The sequence below is a fragment of the Triturus cristatus genome, chromosome 10, assembly GCF_964204655.1.
Source record: "Triturus cristatus chromosome 10, aTriCri1.1, whole genome shotgun sequence".
Classification (NCBI taxonomy): domain Eukaryota; kingdom Metazoa; phylum Chordata; class Amphibia; order Caudata; family Salamandridae; genus Triturus; species Triturus cristatus.
This window is the reverse complement of record NC_140593.1, coordinates 1,196,338,268-1,196,353,450: the sequence shown is the minus strand read 5'-3', so window position 1 is coordinate 1,196,353,450 and position 15,183 is coordinate 1,196,338,268. Positions and strand designations below refer to the sequence as shown.

The following is a 15,183-nucleotide window of genomic DNA, read 5'->3' as shown; positions in this document are numbered from 1 at the left end:
GCACCAGGCGGGAGCTGGACCTACTTGGGTACATGAGCGCCTGGTTGCGGTCCGAGTCATCCATTGAGCCCAGGTCCCCCTCCGCCTTGAACAGAGAAGACCCAGGTCAAACAAGGCGCCATTCAGCAATGTCTTGTATACTAGAGATACTGCTTTAGAACAACAGAAAGTCTGCTTTCCAAGCTGTCTTTCTCCAGGACATCCCCGTGAGAGTTGCACATCTGTGTCGGGCATATGTAAAGCAGATGTATCTATGTCTGTCAGTACTGACTAATGCAAACTCGATCTGGAGCTGCACAAAGGACATTCGGCCGTCAGTCTCCCAAACATCTCCCAGCGTTGATATCCCTACATGCACCCACGCCTTAGAACCTGACGGTGTACCAGTTCCAGGCTGTAGACCAATGCACCACGGAGGGGTCGTCCTTCTAAGCAGTCCCTTCCTCCAAACTAACTTGTGGACTTCTTCCATTTATGAATCTCACTCACTATTTCATTCAGTGAGTGTATCCCCCCCTTCCCATAGATAGCACCCTGATATCCTCCTATACAAAGAAGGTTCTTGAAGTGACTCATGCCCATTCATTTGGGACTACGAGGTTAGACGCCCACTATTACCTCCTAATGTATGTCATTCCTACTCCCCCATTACATATCCTTCTCTTCAGGGTATTCAGTGCAATATGTGGGCAGCCACCATCCCATAGGAGTGTGCATAATCCAAATTACACATATATTTACAAGCAACAATTAAAACCAACCAAACAAAATAAAATTGCAAATGCATATACCCGGGTGCCCGGGTTACAAAGAAATCTCCTCATTCAACAGAACGATTGATATATCACCTTAAAATTAGGGGTGGGCGGAACTCGTAGAGTTTTACTTCTCGGAATTCCACCGAGATACAAACAAACTTGCAGAGTTCCGCGTCTCGACGGAATTTGGCACGCTGCGCTGAATTTTAGCAGCAAGAGCTTGTTCCGTGTTGTAAAGTCAACGCAAACGGCACCACGCAGCGTGCTAGAGGGCGCTGTTTCTTTCTGCCACTCAAGTGAATTTTCTACTCAGCTTTCTCAGTGCGAACAGTTGTGGCCTGCCACGACCACCCACGTTGAGAAGTCTTTCCGGGGGTCATTCTGGCGCCCAAAGGGACGCAAATTCTCGCTTGTCAATTTAGTGTTGGCGAGGAGCACACAAGAAAAAATTCCACCACACATCAAAGTTTTGCCGGAACTCCACCCCTGCTTAAAATAGTACTTTACTATGTAAATATATCAACATCAGACCGTTCTGTAGACCAATTCTAATTAATAAGGGGCAAGAAACTAAGTAATATGTGAAAAGGCTACTGGCCAAAAATCAACATGCAAACAAGCAAGCCCTGGAAAACTGGTGAGTTCACAACATAAAGTTAATTATTCATATTTTTGCTAAAATCATTCAAATACACCGCATATTACTTTTATGCATTGTTTGGTTGATTTTAGTTGATTCTTGCAAACATATGTGTAATATGAAAAATTTGTATATTTATTTGTAGCCCTGAAGAAGTTCCAAAGAACGAAACACATTGGTTACAATATAAAAATAAATGATTCAGGCTATAATCAATTTCAAGGACAGATTATTGGTCAAAGAATGTGTTTTATCTCTACATCGAATCATGTTGTATTCCGTCCAACTGAAGAAAAGGGTCTTTTTAAATACAATTTGTGCTTTCTTTATAATTTATGATTTATGACGGGCTTGTTGGCTGAGTTTATTTTTTAAAAGCACTTTGCTGCCAGTTAGCAAATACTGCACTCTTTCTGGACAGAGGTGACAGCCACCTCTCTTTAGAGCTGAAGGGTACCAGCTGCCTTTTGCTTCCAAACACAGGTGTCTTCCTCTTTTCTGGCTCAGCCTGGTTGCTGGCAGCCGGGTCTAGGGTTTTATAACCCCACAGCATTGATAAAACCCTAGACCCGGCTGCACCATTAGTCCCTCCTGAATCCTGCCCTCCCCATGTGCAAGGATGTGAGGGGGGGGGGAATGCTGCTGAACCAGATGAAGGATGCAAATTAAATGTGTTCAGGGGATATTCCAAGGTAGTTTACATGTACAAGACATTGCTTTTCATTTCTTCCAGTTACCTGCTTGTAGGCATGTATATGCATACATATGGCTGCAGATTAACCCTTGCATCTCCCATACAGGATTAACAAATACCTGCTATACGTTCTGAAACGTTTCGTGCTTTATAAGCATCTATAGGCGCTATGCTTTGAATTACAGAAAATGGCGTGCTTCGGCACAAGGGGGGCCTGATTGCTCTGTGTGTTGGCCAGTGATGGTGGGCCTGGTCTCCTGAAGTCTAACGTTCCTTCCTCCTCCTCTGGTTCCAGACATTGGTCACCTCGGTGGTGCAGCTCTACCTGGCCCTGCCTAACAGCAGCAATCGGTGGTCCAAGCAGCAGGCCGGGGTCCTGTGCTTCGTGAAGGACAACCCCAAGCGCTCCTACTTCATACGATTCTACGACCTCAAGGTAAGTCAAAAGGGCGATGATCCAATGCTCAAGTCGCTTCTATAGGGCGGGGTCCCTCAGCCCCTGCTAGGGTCTACCCTACTAGGACATCCCAGCTCTCTTCATCTCCTCCCTGGCTCCTGTAGAATGGTTTAGTGGCACCACCTGGACATGGCATTATCGTCTCTAGAATCCCCTTAATTGGGCCTGGACAGACGGGTGATGGGCAACCTGCAAGTAGAAAGATGCCGGGGTCCAGGGAGGGACAAATCACCTGCAAGAACTCACTTAGCCACAAGCTGACTCTCTAGAACCCTTGCGCCACTCTCACACTGAGGCCCTCCCCTGAAGTCTCTGTCACTCAGTCACATGGCTGGAAGCGCGGACACTCACCAAGAATCGTTCCAGGATCACCTGCTGATCTGAAGTCTCTCTCAGTCACATGTCTGGAGGCGCGGTCACTCATCAAGGCCCGGCCCATTATCACCCACTGACCTGAAGTCTCTCTTAGTCACATAGCTGGAGGTGCAGTCACTTACCAAGACCCGGCCCAGGATCATCCGCTGACCTGAAGTCTCTCTCTCTCAGCCACATAGCTGGAAGCGCGGAAACCCACCAAGACTCGTTACAGGTTCACCGGCTGACCTGAAGTCTCTTTCAGTCACATGGCTAGAGGCGCGGTCATTCACCAAGACTCGTTCCAGGATCATCCACTGACCTGAAGTCTCTCTCTCTCAGCCATATGGCTGGAAGCGTTGACACCCACCAAGACTCGTTACAGGTTCACCCGCTGACCTGAAGTCTCTTTCAGTCACCTGGCTAGAGGCGCGGTCATTCACCACAACTCTGCCCAGGGTCACCCGCTGACCTGAAGTTTCTCTCTCTTTGTCACATGGCTGGAGAGGCAGTCACTCACCAAGACTGGCCGTGTATCACCCACTGACCTGAAGTCTCTCTCAATCACATGGCTGTACGCGCGGTCACTCGCTAAGACTCCGCCCATGATCACCCACTGACCTAAAGTCTCTCTCTCTCAGTCACATGGCTGGAGGCGCGGTCACTCATCAAGACTCGTTCCAGGATCATCCACTGACCTGAATTCTCTCTCTTTCAATCACATAGCTGGAGGCATAGTCACTCACCAAGACTCGTCCCAGGATCACTAGCTGACCTGAATTCTCTCTCTCTCAGTCACATGGCTGGAGGCGCGGTCATTCACCAAAACTCATCCCAGGATCACTCGCTGACCTGAAGTCGCTCTCTGTCAGTCACATGGCTGGAGGCGTGGTCATTCACCAAGACTCACCACAGGATCACTCGCTGACCCTAATTCTCTCTCTCTCAGTCATATGGCTGGAGGCATGGTCATTCACAAAGACTCATCCCAGGATCACTTGATGACCTGAATTCTCTCTCTCTCAGTCACATGGCTGGAGGCGCGGTCACTCACCAAAATTCATCCCAGGATCACTTGATGACCTGAAGTCGCTCTCTGTCAGTCACATAGGTGGAGGCGTGGTCATTCACCAAGACTCATCCCAGGATCACTTGATGACCTGAAGTCGCTCTCTGTCAGTCACATAGGTGGAGGCGTGGTCATTCACCAAGACTCATCCCAGGATCACTTGCTGACTTGAAGTCGCTCTCAGTCACATGGCTGGAGGCGTGCTCATTCACTAAAACTCATCCCAGGATCACTCGCTGACCTGAAGTCGCTCTCAGTCACATGGCTGGAGGCGTGCTCATTCACTAAAACTCATCCCAGGATCACTCGCTGACCTGAAGTCGCTCTCTCTCAGTCACATGGCTGGAGGCGTGGTCATTCACCAAGACTCATCCCAGGATCACTCGCTGACCTGAAGTCGCTCTCTCTCAGTCACATGGCTGGAGGCGTGGTCATTCACCAAGACTCATCCCAGGATCACTCGCTGACCTGAAGTCACTCTCTGTCAGTCACATGGCTGGAGGCGTGGTCATTCACCAAGACTCATCCCAGGATCACTCGCTGACCTGAATTCTCTCTCTCTCAGTCATATGGCTGGAGGCATGGTCATTCACAAAGACTCATCCCAGGATCACATGATGACCTGAATTCTCTCTCTCTCAGTCACATGGCTGGAGGCGCGGTCACTCACCAAAATTCATCCCAGGATCACTTGATGACCTGAAGTCGCTCTCTGTCAGTCACATGGCTGGAGGCGTGGTCATTCACCAAGACTCATCCCAGGATCACTTACTGACCTGAAGTCGCTCTCAGTCACATGGCTGGAGGCGTGCTCATTCACTAAAACTCATCCCAGGATCACTCGCTGACCTGAAGTCGCTCTCAGTCACATGGCTGGAGGCGTGGTCATTCACCAAGACTCATCCCAGGATCACTCGCTGACCTGAAGTCGATCTCAGTCACATAGCTGGAGGCGTGCTCATTCACTAAAACTCATCCCAGGATCACTCGCTGACCTGAAGTCGCTCTCTCTCAGTCACATGGCTGGAGGCGTGGTCATTCACCAAGACTCGTGCCAGGATCACTCGCTGACCTGAAGTCGCTCTCTGTCAGTTACATGGCTGGAGGTGCGGTCACTCACCAAAGCTTGGCCCAAGGTCACCCATTGACTTCATCCTACCTTCCTCTCAAAGGCGAAACATCCCGCTTGGGTCCTGGGTATGCCAGCAGTGGTAGCCATAAAGGGCTTGCAGGAACATCACATAAGCAAGCTAGACAGGACACTTGTTTTCCATTCACCCCTCTTCCCTCAAGACCTATTGAAGAGGGCTATTCAAACCCGTGACCTGCTGGTTACACATACGTCTCTGCAGGATGTGCGTTATTCCACCAAGCTATTTTTACTACCATGTTTGATGTGTAAATGTGCTAACTTCCATGGGTAACACTGACACACAATTCCTAACTTGTGCTTTCATTGCTAGTTGCCCCATCACTCTCGCCTCATCCCACCACAGCTTTCTCCCCCCATGCATTCCTTCCCTCCTTAAAGCTGTTCTGACCTCCTTCCTTCATTCTCTACCCGAGGTCCCATGGTAGATTCTGTGACTCTGTGCTTTTTGACATCTGTTCTCCAGTTTGGCCTCATCTCTGGGACAGTCGGAGGTCACAGTGGTCTGCAAAGATGCAAGACTGTCTCTGATCCCCCAGTGGAGGTTTCTTGATGCCCCCACACCTCTCAGCAAGAGAGGTCACCAGACGTGGTCTTGATCAAGAGATTTGACCTCACATCCTCTGCAGATCCAAGGCCTCTGCACAGCACCTTAGCCGGCCTGGTGGGGGGCTGGGAATGAAGGGTGGGGTCACCTTGAAGCAGGGGTGAGACTGACTCTGGGCCCTGGGCCAGGGGTGAGACCTTCAGTAGAAGCTCGAGTGAGGACGAGCAGGGCATGGAGGGGCCGGTGTGGAAGAGGCAGTGGGATAGGAAATGGGGACACCTCGACTGCTGATGGGTCATAAAGGAGGGCGGGGTTAAACCATTGGTGAGAGAGGGGGTTGCAGTAGCATGAGAGGAATGTTCCACTGGGCTTCACTGAGAGCAGCAAGCAACGAAGAGCCGCATGGGTGGTCGTGCAGGGGGGTGGCGCAGAGAACAAGGGGTTCTAGTTTTGGGGTCAAGCGCCTTGGTAGCCAGGACTGACTTAGGAGCTACAATCGTCTGGTTATCAGAAGTTTGCCACTTCCCATGGACGCGAGAACAAACCATGCAACCCTGTGTCACGGTGTGTTAACAGGTTTTCTTATTTTTTATATTCAGGAAGAGAAGATGGTTTGGGAGCAGGAGCTGTTCTCCCAGTTCACCTACCTGGCGGCGACCCCCTTCTTCCACACCTTCGCTGCAGACGTGAGTATCCCATGCATCACTGAGGGCAGTGGGGGGGGGGGTTCATAGGTCACGAGGGATGTACCTACAGCATGAGGAGTCACTCTGGACCGCCAGGCGGGCGGGGTGGGCCTGGGATCCGATGCCCCCCGCACAGGGGCAGCTGGACTTGTCTATACAAGGCCAGGAGTAGCGCCTCAGTGAGGGGAGAGGCGCTAGCTCACCTGGGGCTTTTATCTCAGCATTGTAGGAATGGGGCACCCCGGACTGTGATGAGAGTGCCCTGTTAGGAGCCCCCGGCAGAACGCTAAGGGTCCGGCCTGATCAGCAGCTGAAGGGGTCCCCGAGTGCAGCTTCTGTGGGTGCAGGGAAGATCCGGCAAGAAGAAACCAGAAGCCCTCCTTGGGGCTGCTTCATGGCACCCTGGATCATGTGCGTCTGTGCTCACAGGAGGATGAAAGAACCAGGACAGTGGGAGCAGAGGGCGCAAGTACAGGCGGGGCTACGCGTAGACCTAGGCTCCAGTGTAGGGTGCATGTAGCAGCCGCTACTGTACTGGTGGGGCTACGCGTAGGCCTAGTCCTCAGTGTAGTACACGTGCAGCAGCCCGCTTCTGTACTGGTGGGGTTATGCATAGACCTAGGCCTCCAGTGTAGTGCGTGTGTAGCAGCCACTAATGTACTGGTGGGGCTACGCATTGACCTAGACTCCAGTGTAGTAGACGTCTAGCAGCTGCTACTGTACTGGTAGGGCTAAGCGTAGACCTAGACTCGAGTGTAGTACGCGTGTAGCAGCTGCTACTGCACTGGTGGGGCTATGCATAGACCTAGGCGTCCAGTGTAGTACGCATGGAGCAGCCGCTACTGTACTGGTAGGGCTACGCGTAGACCTAGGCCTCCACTGTACTGGTGGGGCTATGCATAGATCTAGACTCCAGTGTAGTACGCATGTAGTAGCCTCTACTGTACTGGTGGGGCTACGCGTAGACCTAGGCTCCAGTGTAGTACGCGGTTAGCAGCGGCTACTGTACTGGTGAGGCTATGCACAGACCTAGGCCCCAGTGTAGTACGCATGTAGTAGCCTCTACTGTACTGGTGGGGCTACGCGTAGACCTAGACTCTAGTGTAGTACGCGTGTAGCAGCTCTTACTGCACTGGTGAGTCTACGCACAGACCTAGACTTCAGTGTAGTACGCATGTAGTAGCCTCTACTGTACTGGTGGGGCTACGCGTAGACCTAGACTCCAGTGTAGTACGCATGTAGCAGCCGCAAGTGTACTGGTGGGGCTACGCATAGACCTAGACTCAAGTGTAGTTTGCGTGTAGCAGCCGCTACTGTATTGGTGGGGCTACGCGTAGACCTAGGCCTCATTGTAACACACATGGAGCAGCACGCTTCTGTACCGTTGGGGCTATGCATAGACCTAAGCCTCAGTGTAGTACGCGTGTAGCAGTCGCTACTGTACTGGTGGGACTACGCATAGACCTAGACTCCAGTGTTTTACACGTGCAGCAGCTGCTACTGTACTGGTGGGGCTAAGCGTAGACCTAGACTCGAGTGTAGTACGCATGTAGCAGCTGCTACTGCACTGGTGGGGCTACGCGTAGACCTAGGCCTCCACTGTACTGGTGGGGCTACTCATAGATCTAGACTCCAGTGTAGTACGCATGTAGTAGCCTCTACTGTACTGGTGGGGCTACGCATAGACCTAGGCCTCCAGTGTAGTACGCATGTAGTAGCCTCTACTGTACTGGTGGGGCTACGCGTAGACCTAGACTCTAGTGTAGTACGCCTGTAGCAGCCGCAAGTGTACTGGTGGGGCTACGCATAGACCTAGACTCCAGTGTAGAACACATGTAGCAGCAGCTACTGTACTGGTGAGGCTACGCGTAGACCTAGACTCGAGTGTAGTTCGCATGTAGCAGCCGCTACTGTATTGGTGGGGCTAAGCATAGACCTAGGCCTCCAGTGTAGTACACATGGAGCAGCCCGCTTCTGTACTGGTGGGGCTACGCATAGACCTAGGCCTCCAGTGTAGTACGCATGTAGCAGCCTCTACTGTACTGGTGGGGCTACGCGTAGACCTAAGCCTCCAGTGTAGTACGCTGTAGCAGCCGCTACTGTACTGGTGAGGCTACGTGTAGACCTAAGCCTCCAGTATAGTACGCATGTAGCAGCCGCTAGTGTACTGGTGGGGCTACGCATAGACCTAGACTCCAGTGTAGTACACGTGTAGCAACCGCTACTGTACTGGTGGGGCTACGTGTAGACCTAGACTCGAGTGTAGTATGCGTGTAGCAGCAGCTAAAGCACTGGTGGGGCTAAGCATAGACCTAGGCCTCCGGTGTAGTAAGCATGGAGCAGCCGCTACTGTAGTGGTGGGGCTACGCATAGACCTAGGCCTCCAGTGTAGTACGCATGGAGCAGCCGCTACTGTACTGGTTGGGCTACGCGTAGACCTAGGCCTCCAGTGTAGTACACATGGAGCAGCCCGCTTCTGTACTGGTGGGGCTATGCATAGACCTAGCCCTCCAGTGTAGTACGCATGTAGCAGCCTCTACTGTACTGGTGGGGCTACGCGTAGACCTATGCCTCCAGTGTAGTACGCGTGTAGCAGCCGCTACTGTACTGGTGAGGCTACGTGTAGACCTAAGCCTCCAGTATAGTACGCATGTAGCAGCCGCTAGTGTACTGGTGGGGCTACGCATAGACCTAGACTCCAGTGTAGTACACGTGTAGCAACCGCTACTGTACTGGTGGGGCTACGTGTAGACCTAGACTCGAGTGTAGTACGCGTGTAGCAGCAGCTAAAGCACTGGTGGGGCTAAGCATAGACCTAGGCCTCCAGTGTAGTAAGCATGGAGCAGCCGCTACTGTAGTGGTGAGGCTATGCACAGACCTAGGCCCCAGTGTAGGGTGCATGGAACAGCCGCTAATGTACAGGTGCGGCTATGCATAAACCTACGCCTCAGTGTAGTACGCGTGTAGCAACCGCTACTGTACTAGTGGGGCTACGCGTAGACCTAGACCTCCAGTCTGGTACGCATGTAGCAGCCGCTAGTGTACTGGTGGGGCTATGCATAGACCTAGACTCCAGTGTAATACGCATGTAGCAGCCACAACTGTACTGGTGGGGCTATGCACAGACCTAGGCCCCAGTGTAGGCTGCATGGAACAGCCGCTACTTTACAGGTGGGGCTATGCATAGACTTAGGCCTCAGTGTAGTAGCCGCTACTGTACTGGTGAGGCTACGCATAGACCTAGACTCCAGTGTAGTACACGTGTAGCAGCCGCTACTGTACTGTTGGGGCTACGCGTAGACCTAGGCCTCCAGTGTAGTACACATGGAGCAGCCCGCTTCTGTACTGGTGAGGCTACGCATAGACCTAGGCCTCCAGTGTAGTATGCATGGAGCAGCCGCTACTGTACTGGTGGGGCTAAGATCTTTCCTTCAGTAGTCCAGTACTGCGGTGGTGGTGCTCCACAAAGTGTCTTACCTTCACTATGGAACACGTGTAGTAGGCTGATACTGCACTGGTGGTGGTACACATAGGCTTAGACTTTCACTGCAGTACATATGTAGTAAACCATTACTGTAGTGGTTGGATTGTGTACAGGCTCAAGTCTCCACTGTAGTAAGCATGAAGTAACGTAGTACACATGCAGTAGCCCAGTACTACAGTGGTGGGGCTATGTATAGGCTCAGGCCTCCACCATAGTATGCTTGCGGTAGCCTGGTACTTTAGTGGTGGGGCTAAGCATGGGCACAGACCTCCACCGTACTACGCATGTAGTAGTCCAGTGCTGTTGTGGTGGAGCTACTCATAGGCTCAGACCTCCACCGTAGTACGCATGTAGTAGTCCAGTGCTGTTGTGGTGGAGCTACTCATAGGCTCAGACCTCCACCGAGTACGCATGTAGTAGTCCAGTGCTGTTGTGGTGGAGCTACTCATAGGGTCAGACATCCACCGTAGTACGCATGTAGTAGCCCGGTTAGCACGGTAGTGCAGTGGAGGGGCTAGCCTCCACCGTAGTATGGATGCAGGAGCCCAGCACTACACGCATAGACTCAGGCCTCCACCGTAGTACACATGTAGTACCCCGGTTAGCACGGTAGTGCAGTGGTGTGGAAATATGGATTTTTCTGGTCAGTTATGTCCCCTATCTTGGACCCCAACGGTTCTATGTGCATGTTACAAGTACATGTATGTTCCCTCCAGTTCCAGTTATGAAGACGCAAATACATGTGCGTCCACCGTTAACATGTCCTCTTTCAGATCCGCCATGAATGGGCCGGATATTCCATTCCTAAGTACGAAAGGCCACCGCCTTTATATGGTTCACTTATGCCATTTTACAGTCCAGGCAAGTAGGCCCTGATTCTGTCATCAAGCTTTTCTTGCTTTCTGTCTCTGAAGCTCCAGTCCGAGCCTGCATCTGTGACCATGAACTTTGTCTCATTCCCTGCGCGGCTCACGATGCCTGACATCAGCTTGCTGCCTGCCAAGAACTGTATTTCACCTTCGAAAATTATCTGCTCCGCTCCCTGCCCAATGCATTCCTGTCTAGTAGCTTAAGTAAACATTCTGCCAGCTACCGAGCAAAGGCCCGGCTTCTCTGTCTTTATGCAAGTAATTCATAGCCCTGTTACTATGGAAGATTCCTGCCCTCGCATCTAGTGTAGACACTTAGACGCTTGTACACGCACTAACAGTCAGTATAGTCAGTATAGAATAAGATTCTACTCCAAGAAGGCCTCTCTTTTGGATAACATAGTTCTTTAAACATAGGATGTTAGATATGATTTGGGATTAGGTTGACTTGACCCTCCAGACATCTGTCGCCACATGTAGAGTTAAATGTCAAGTCCCCTTCACCCCCTAGCTGCACGTCAATCACACGTCATGCTGCTGCGCGCGCATCTCTGCAAAGTATTTCTGCTGACATTGCGAAATTATTTCATAGGTCCACCCATATGTAACATCACAACCAATGACGTTTCCTTGTTACTCCCAATTACGCCTCCTTCAGCTACGCATGTGAAATGTTATCTTTGCTATCAATTGTTACGCCTCTTGCATTTGCTTCGCTGTAATGCCTATTGTATAAAAGTTATTAATTATCAATAATGTATGTACTTCACTTCCTGAGCCTCCGTGGTGATGGAACCTGGAGTCCACGATTTCGAAATCGTTTATTGGAATAAAGCCCGTTCTTAACCTCTAATACCACGGATTCTGCCTCTTATTTATTGAGCTATTTTTATTATGTTCTGTATCAAATTAAGTCCCGGTAATTAAATTATTTACCACATAAATGGCGCCCGAACAGGGACACTTTCTCATCTCACGCGCCGGCGGTGCGTTGCAGGCCCGGTCTCCTGCCACAGCTGGACGGACAACAACGCGTACCAGCAGGATTTCCTGTATCTCCCTCCGGTCAAGCGGGGGCGACTGAGGCTGCGATCAACACCCAGACGAGGCGGTGAGAAGTGCGAAGTATCCCGACCAGAGCCTAGCTGAGAGAGCAAGATCCGAGGTATACAGAGGCCCACCAGGTTTCCGATGTCCTGAAGTGTCCGAAGTTGTCGAGTCGAGTCCAGTCCGGTCCAGTTCAGTTCAGTTCCGTTCCGAGGCCTTCCGTTCCGAGCTACCCGGTGAGTACCATTACTGGGGAGGCGTTCTGGCGTGCACATAAGTTGTGCCGGTCCAGACGGGTTTGGGTACACAAATCCGGTCCGCACTGTTTTAGCAGTGTATCTGTACTGTTTAGCAGTATATCTAGTATATCAAGTATATAAATTCAGAATAATTCAGTTAAATGCCGAGTATTATGTTTAGTGATTAAGTTTTCTTAGATCATCGTCATCATCATCGTTGCTCATGTAAATGTTAAATGTTAAATGTATTGATATGTCCTGCATGTGGTATGAATGACTGTTCATTATTGTGTTTTATTGTATTAAGTTTGTTCAAAACCAAGTATCAGATCAGTTTTCAATATGCCGCTCTTTTCAAAACTAAGACAGATCACAACTAGAAAAGGGGTACTCGAAGAAGCTGTTCCTATTCCTCCTAGGGACACTCCAGGGTACTTCATGTATCATAAACACGGCCTAGACGCTATATTATTTCTTGATCTATGGGTAGACTACACTAAGGAATTACCAGAAAGTCAGAGGTGGCCCGCAGCTGGGACCTGGGATGCAGAGTGCATCGTGAAAGTAGAGGAAGAATTATGGAAAAAGAAAGCTAGACAATCACAGAAGGACGCCATTGAATTATGGCGGAAAGAATCGTATAGACGCACAGAAAAAGCACGTAGACAGGAAGAGAAGAGTAAAGAGAATTCAAATAAAGTTCAAGAAAATCTATTAATTGAAGAAGGTACACGAGTAAAATCAGAACAAGTAGACAGACAAAGACATGCCCTTATGAAGGGTATGTATCCCCTTCTGGCCGAGGGATTACCTAAGGCTACTGCGGGGATACCAAAAGACTTGCCACCCCCATTATTTCCAATAAAAGTACATCCTAAGGGGCATCCTAGAACCGCAGAAGATGTTTTTCTTTCCTCATATTTAGATGACGCAGCTCCCGAGTATGCTAACCCCGCCCCACATAGACCGTTGGCCGGGGAGGTTCAACGCCCAGATCCTGTACCTGTATCCCTACAGCATCAAATCCTGACACAAGTTCCGGCAAGCACGTCCGTTTCCACATCTGTTCCTACAGCTACTTCTATAGCTGTGTCCACACCTATAGTTGCTGTATCGCGTTCTACGAATCCTTTCACGCCCGATACTCCAGACGGGGCTACCGGAGGTGCTACCAATATTTTTTCTACGCCACCCAGAATAAATAAACTTACCTTTCAAGAGTCAGCACATCCGCGTACCCCCAAACTCATAAATGCCCGCACGCTTAAGGAACTTCTGGTAGATTGTAGATATGACCCTGTGCCCGGCAAAGAGGACGAAATGATCATGGCATCATTATGTATCAGACGAGCCGCGGTGTATTTAGGGAAGTTACCAGGAATGACTGTGCATCTAGATAATATATATCATTATGTCCAAACAGGGCGAGATTCTGAAAGTATTGACAGAGCTATGGAATACCAGAAAGTGGAGATACAGGGGGAACTGTTACGTTTCCTCATAAATTGTGTGATCAGAAATCAAGACCGACCGGGGGTAGATCCGGAAATAATGCAAACTCTTACCAGATGGAGCCAGAATATATCAGAAGGGAAACATGACAGGCAAAAATGTATAATAGCCATGTGCAGAAAGATCCGTAAAGAAATAGAACGCCTACACGAAGAGAGATTAGCGGTAGACCAGTTTGAACAAAACGAGGAGGAGGAAGGATCAGGACTGCCCACAGGACAGTCAGACACCATAGCCTATGTAGGTAGAGGAAGATCTTGTAATAGTACCAGATGTTTTACTGATCCGATACGTCCGATATGTCCAGATAATAACAGGAATTTCCAAACACCTATAATAAATATAAGGTCCCCCGAGCATTCGTTCCAAGCCGCTGACAAATTACTGCAAGAACGAAGGGGTTATCATTTTCTCGATTCTATGGATGAACAAGAATTAGCCAGGTCAGCCGTTCACTGGGTTGACAGTCCCGGAAAATATGGTGATGATACAATAGCGCACACATTTTTGAACCTCACCCCAGATGAACAGCGTTTAGCTGGGATTTATATGATTCAACAACTTCTTATACTATATAAAAGCCAACATTCAGATCCTGGTCCCTTACCTGATATATTGACTGAATTACTCACGAATAGATGGAAAGGTTCAGGTACTAAGTTAATTAAGGAAATACTAGAATCTAGAAAGCAGTACATTCTTTTTGTATGTCCAGAACATGTTTCATTGCCCATCAAGGAAAGACCGATGTATTACATGGACAGACAGAATCCCTTACGAGAAGTACACCCAATAAAGGGCGAGGACAATCAGTTTAAACGTGTATATGTATATACGCCCATATCGAAAATAGAATTGTTAGAAATGAAGAAAGTGGTACCCAGTCATGACAAAGACCCAGCGGGTTTCCACCGAGAAATTAAAGACATGTTACTCATGGGAGAGTATACCTATCCCGACATTATGACAATATTAAAGGTATTAATGCCTGCTGGCATTTATGAAAAACTCAAGGGAAAAGAATGGGAGGTGGGAGACCAAAAGATAGATTGGACAGCATTAGAAAATGAAGAAAAGGCCCGAGGTCCAGGTTCGGGGCTTGGGGACAAAACTAAAGCACTACCAGGTTTACTAGTACAGGTACTGCCACGTTTATTAACTACGAAAAAGGAAGACTGGGGTGCAATCTCAGCCTGTAAACAAAAGCAAGATGAAGATACTAGTGATTTCTATGCCCGATTTGAAAAATGTTTTGGTATAAATAGTGGTATAAAAGCAAGTAGCGAGTCATACCCACATCTGTTTGTGACAAAATTAGTTGAAAATTCTTTGCCCCAAGTGAAGAATAGAGTATTAAAATTCGAGAGTACATGGCAAGGTAATACCCCATCACAAATGTTACAAATGTTACAGTACCATTACAATAGAATTAGAGAGGAACAAGAACATGAACAAAGACGCATGAAAGACACGAAAATGAAAATGCTAGTCTCTCAGACAGTTCCAGCTGAAGGTCATAAAAAGGGTACGACACATTCCGGTGATTCAGCGGGATCTGTAAAAGGGACATGCAACTATTGTAAACAGCCAGGACATTACATACACGATTGCCCAGTCCTGAAGCGTAATATCGCCACAGGTATTACAAAAGAAAGACCACGGCCACCTAGACAGGAT

General features: G+C 49.4%; 1 protein-coding gene across 2 annotated transcripts in view; it reads left to right on the top strand.

The window, feature by feature from the left end:
• Nucleotides 1-15,183, top strand: part of WAS (WASP actin nucleation promoting factor) — a 152,734-nt gene that overhangs the window by 62,653 nt on the left and 74,898 nt on the right. For both annotated transcript variants that reach the window (XM_085629630.1, XM_085629631.1), the window contains exons 2-3: nt 2,388-2,528; nt 6,269-6,355. In XM_085629630.1, coding sequence (XP_085485756.1) covers nt 2,388-2,528; nt 6,269-6,355 — 228 coding nt within the window. The remainder of the gene's footprint in view (nt 1-2,387; nt 2,529-6,268; nt 6,356-15,183) is intronic.